The sequence below is a fragment of the Seriola dumerili genome, unplaced genomic scaffold, assembly GCF_002260705.1.
Source record: "Seriola dumerili isolate Sdu_G_001 unplaced genomic scaffold, Sdu_1.0 BDQW01000011.1, whole genome shotgun sequence".
In the NCBI taxonomy this organism is placed as follows: Eukaryota; Metazoa; Chordata; class Actinopteri; order Carangiformes; family Carangidae; genus Seriola; species Seriola dumerili.
Window position 1 is genome coordinate 5,674,689 of NW_019174266.1, and position 5,581 is coordinate 5,680,269.

At 39.2% G+C, this 5,581-nt stretch overlaps 1 protein-coding gene across 1 annotated transcript in view; it reads right to left on the reverse strand.

Annotated features, from left to right (window-relative positions):
* Window positions 1-723: 723 nt before the first annotated feature.
* pex16 (peroxisomal biogenesis factor 16) overlaps window positions 724-5,581 on the reverse strand; it is a 16,125-nt gene continuing 11,267 nt past the window's right edge. Inside the window, exons 7-11 of the mRNA XM_022747356.1 lie at window positions 4,381-4,533; window positions 3,131-3,203; window positions 2,259-2,378; window positions 2,039-2,103; window positions 724-813 (exon numbers count right to left, since the gene is read on the reverse strand). Of these exons, the coding sequence (XP_022603077.1) occupies window positions 755-813; window positions 2,039-2,103; window positions 2,259-2,378; window positions 3,131-3,203; window positions 4,381-4,533 (470 nt within the window). The 3' untranslated portion in view covers window positions 724-754. The remainder of the gene's footprint in view (window positions 814-2,038; window positions 2,104-2,258; window positions 2,379-3,130; window positions 3,204-4,380; window positions 4,534-5,581) is intronic.

Sequence of the window (5,581 nt, forward strand, 5' to 3'; positions counted from 1 at the left end):
TGCTGCGTTCACGTCTCTGACTCTGGCACTACCACACAGACTTCAACCACTTCCCATTATGTTAACTTTAATCTGCTTCCACTGGTTTTCAGTAGCTCACTTCTTAATGCATGAAAATTTAATTCAAACCCGGTGCCTGCTGGTGAAAGACTTTATGTGCTTCTCAGTTGCTGCTCAGTTTTAAGTCACTGTGGACGACTTCTCCCCTGCAGCTTTCTGCTGACACTGAAACAATTCTCAACAAAGAAGGCTGCACACTTTGATCAACCACTGCAGGGGCTTTAGACAGGAATGGAGAGAGATGACAAAATAAGACCACATTGCTCACAAAAAAAAAACATTTAGCCACAAATCTTACAAACTGTAAATGCAAGCGCAAACACTTCACTGTACAGACAACTGCATAAATCATTAAGTTCATAAGGCAAACATTTTCTTTAGCATTGGTCAAACCAGTTCTTTGTAGTGTCAGAAAAAAAAAGATCCCACAGGCCCAAATAATGTTTTGATTGTTTAAAATAATGTCAGGATAATCATGTTGGTTTAATCTCTGAAACAACCTTCTGAATCAAGAAATGTTTCTGAAGGTGCTTGCTGTCAGTCCGGAGTGGTAACCATCTCCATGTCATTGTATCTGATTGTTAGGGAGTTACAGCAGATGTCTCTGTGGCCTGGACCTGCAGTGACAGCCCAGTAACAGTTCTTTCCTCGTTGTCACCCCCCCCCCAAAAGATCCAGACACGTCCAGCAGGTTTTATCCCCAGTTGTAGAAGTAGATCTTCTGCCAGGTGGGAAGGTAATCCATCAGAGGGCCTGAACAGACAGAGAGGCAACACAATCAAACCCTGCACTAATATGTTATGAACTGATGGGGCAGCAGACTGCAACACACTGACACTATTCAGTGTATTAACAGGAAAATAGAATTATTCCTGTTTATACACACATTACCCATCATTCACTCTTACTGCCTTGTTGTTACTTATATTTGGGCCATAATTCTATTATTAACTAAAATGTACTAAAAGTTCCACATTTTACACCTTTGTAGTGTTTTATTTGAAGTGTTGATCCATAAGAAGATATATTTATATATATATGTGGTTTTAAGAACCAAAAACCATCTCAGTGTAGTTTTACATCTCCTCTCTCAGGCTTCTCTCTGGAGCAACAGACCGACCTGTCGACTGTTTTCTGAGTGTCAAAGTGATCGTTTTAACTTTGAGTGAAGCTCAGGGACTCGTGTCACTTTTCAGTCTTCGTACACAGTGTTACTCAAAGGAAACATTTACCTTCATACAGACTATTCAACATCTCCCTGGACGTCCCCTCTGACTCAATAACGCTGTGATTTATTGCTGCTTTGCATTTTTCCCTGTTCTGTGCTGAGCAGAGGAACTGGTCTGAATTTCTGTCTGTCACAGCTCCAGAGAGTTGCCTTTATTCTCTGAATATATGTTTAGTGTTAATACCTGGAATCACAAAAACCCTTTCACACAGCACACTACACAGCAGACACATGTAAACAATGTGGTTGTTTGTCTACAGGTAAATATACAATTCAACATATATAAGGAATAAAGTTAATAACAGTAATAACTTATACTTCAAATTACAAATTATATAATAGTTTCTGGAAATGCCTCAGGAAACCATTATAATAATTGCTAAAAATTACTGATATGTCATCAAACTCAATTTGAACTCACTGTGACATCTCATAATTAAACTGCGTGAGGCTGCTGTATAAAATAGTTTTTTGCGTTTTAAAACAACAAACAATTTCCTGCCAAACTACATTTTGTTTCATCTGTGTTCTTCTCGCTGGTTTGAAGTGGGCGGGGCTAAGGTGACGTCACATACCTCCTCACACCAAACAGGATTTAACAATGTTTAAATCAAAATCGTTGTTTGCCCATGTTTCCAAGTCCTGATGAAGCAGATGAACTTCACTTCTGACGTATAAATCCTGACTAAATTATACTAAAATACTTTGTCAGGCTTTAAAAGGCTGATATGTGGAGACACGAGTGCTTACGTGCAATAAGTCCTATTCCTGGAACATGATCAGCCAGGACTCTGAGCAGGAAGAGAATCTTTTCCCTGCAGATGAAGAAACATGATCACGACCATTAAACCATGATTTAAGAACCAACAAAGAACCAACAATTGTCCCTTTTCAGCCATTTTAAAAATACCCAATACACATATTCAGCACATCACCTTGGGCTCTGGTTTAGACATCCACAGACACTTACTCAGAGTATTTGTCATAGAAGGGTGAGCGCAGAAGGTAATACAGCAGAAGAAAGGTTCTCCTCCTCATCTCTGCTCTCTCCCATCGATTCTGAAATTTGGTTTCATTGAGCACAGCGAAGCTGGAGGGAGGAAGGACGAATAACTGAAGTAAAATATTCACGACTCATTTCGTTAAACTGCTAAACTGACTAAAATGATGGATTTTGTAGTAGCTTATCTCCTCATATTTTCATAAATCAGCCTTCACTCGTCAAGTCTGACAGACAAAACAAACAAGAACTGAATTTTTGCCTCAAGTAAATGCCTTCAGACAAACCACACAGCCTTTCATCTGCAGTCTTGGGTGGATCACTTTGAAGTTCTTGAAAAGCTGGCCTGTCAGTCATGATCACAGAGTGACGTAAAGTATTTCCATAAAACGGGACTGATGACTTATAAATACTTTACATTTTTTTACTTGTTCCACTGGACATGAATCAAAACTGTCTCAGTTCCACAAAAAAACAATGAGTCATGCAACTCTCAGATTCTTTTCAGAAAATGGAAAAAGAGACTGGAGACAATAAACAACAACCAAAAACATGGAGGAAAATATTTGCATGAAGAATAAAAAGCCTCATGAGAAAAATTGATTTATTCAGGATCGCCTCTGGATTTAGATAAATCTGAAGATTTTACAAATACGATGTGAAAACATCTTTGAATTTAAAAAATATATATGTACTCACAGTTTTGCCGATCTACAGTTAATTTCTAATGTGGTTAATGAATCATAATTTGTCTTCTATAGTTTCTGCCGTTTAGAGAAAAGCAGGCACGGTGTTTCCAATGTAACTGAGGACATGATACGGTGAAGGAGGAGCATTCTTACCTGGAAAGTTCAAGGACTCCGGAGACGAGCCACGGCTTCCAGGACTGTTTTCCACACACAGCGAGGCAGAGTACTGCAGTTAGCTTTCAGGAAAACTGTTGTATACTACGACTCTATATACAGGGGTCCTGTACTGGACTGGACCCCCGTATACAGCTACAGCCCAACAAGAATTTCAAGGAATCTAACAACTTTGTCTTCTTTCTTCACTTTGTCCTCAAAAGAAATATTTGGTCACTTCAGACGTTGTATGAATCGTAATTTGTAGAGTTATGTTTTTATGATTTTAAATGTTTCTGTGTAATTGTACGACTTCATAAACAAAAGCCATGACGCATTTTTTCTGGGTTAAACAACTGTGTTTTGGTCTAGAAGTAATAACAAGATTGTTTTGTTGTGAAGTGAACAAGAGAATCTATTTCTCGAGAGTCATTCATTCTCACTGCTCATGTTTCACACAGTGAGGATTCATTTTTACAGACTATCTTCGTCCTCTACAGAAACAGCTCCAGCTTGAAGCAGCTTGCCATCTAGCGGTCAGAGTCATTAATGCAAGACAAGCTCACAATGTTAAGTTAGTGCAATTTAACCAAACTGTGGTGGCACAGCACATGTGTTTACAACATGAGATGCTCTCTGTTACTGTCCCCTCGCCATGTCTCTGCTGCACTTCTTCTGATTCATCAGATATAAACAACTGTAGCCGTTCAGATCTGATATGACAGACCGCTTTAGTATCAGTTTACCTTTAGCTCAACTGTGGAGCGCTGTGTTCTACTGAGGAGGGATTACACATTTCCCCCCACTGACAATGAACATGAAAAATACAATACACACTGATTGCAATTCTTCACCTCGGGGAAACTTTCAGGCAGTTCCTTTTTTTGTTTCAAACTAAAAACAAAAAAAAAACATCAAATTGGAGGAAACGGTCCATTTCTGGTGTTTGCAAATTCCTTTTTGTTCCATTTCAGAGGTAAATATTTCAAAATAAAAGCCAAGATGTGTAAAATTATATTTACATTATAATATGTGATATTTTGTACATCTGATCTATTCTTTCATGAATAATTGCACCGGCTTTGACAGAAAAAACAAGAAAACCAGATAAAGATGAAACATTTCTAACATTTTCTACTAATCTTTACAGGGTTGTGCAGCATTGGCAGAGCCATCTTCTTTGTATTTGAGCTCTAGTTTAATATCATTCATGAACTGGACGGACTGGATGTCTATGAACTGAAGGATACAGTGTACGAGAGGCCGACTGATGTACACAGACTCAGCGATGGTCTGCTGGAGCCCCAGGTGTGTTGGTTTGCTGTGGAGCTTCTCCCTCAAGCTGCTGTTTCTCCTCTTCCTCTGACCTGGTGCCCCCCACAGCCGGGCCTGCAGGGACAGGCCTGCCACAGAGAGGGGGACGAATATGACACTGTATATAACTGACAGCAACATAAACAAATAAATCAACAACAGCTGCTGATTTAAAATTTGGGATCGTTATTCATTCACAGCAGAGAGCTCATAATCACTTCCTGTTCCTACTACAAAAAGCTTGATTTTAAATATTTCTTTGTCAGATTAAATATTTGTGACAATCAAAATTTGCTTAACAGTGAGTTTGATCAGATCTGATTGACAACGCGTAAGTGTCACATAGGTGGAAGTCTGTGTGAAGTGTTCTTCACAGTCTGAGAGCGGCCAATTTATTCATTTAAAGAGGTCAAAACTCCAAAAACTGCTTCGTCCCTGTTTTTATTTGAATGTGTGAAGGTTGAGGAAGAGATGAAGTAAAAAGCCACAGCAGTGAAGCTGCACACATGCAACCTGGCTGTCGTCTTTATGTGTTTCTGGTAAACAGGCTTTTAAATTTCTATTTACTCATTTGGCAGATGACATTTCTTGAAAGAGCTTTTGTTAAAGTAACCAGATTTTTACGCGTTCAGATCACACCATGTTTCCGTCACACAGGTGCTTAATGAGCTCAAATTACTCTAAATTACTCGACTCTAATTTTCCTGCTATGTGAAACTTGAAAGGATATTACATTTCAGCTGTAATCACCTACGAAAAGAAAAAGCTTTTTAAAGGCTTACCACTGCCCAGTGGCCGATGACTCGTCCTGACCTCTGGCCCACAAAGCACGTGTCATCTTGCTCCTCCCCATTACCATCATCTGTGGAGGAGAGGGGGAAACACAATACACTCATTACACACACGACACACACACACACCGCTTATCACTTGCAATTCGAAACGAAGCTGATGAGAGCAGTGAGACTGAAAACAGTAAATGTGCTGTATACCCAAAACAATGAGCTAAGAGAGGCTCAACAGAGCTGAGGAGAACAGAGTCAGTGATAAATCTTTGTGATAAATCTGTGTGTGTGAAAAGACTATTTAGAATTTAGTCTTTTCACATTAAATATAATACATTTTGCTCCTTGTTCT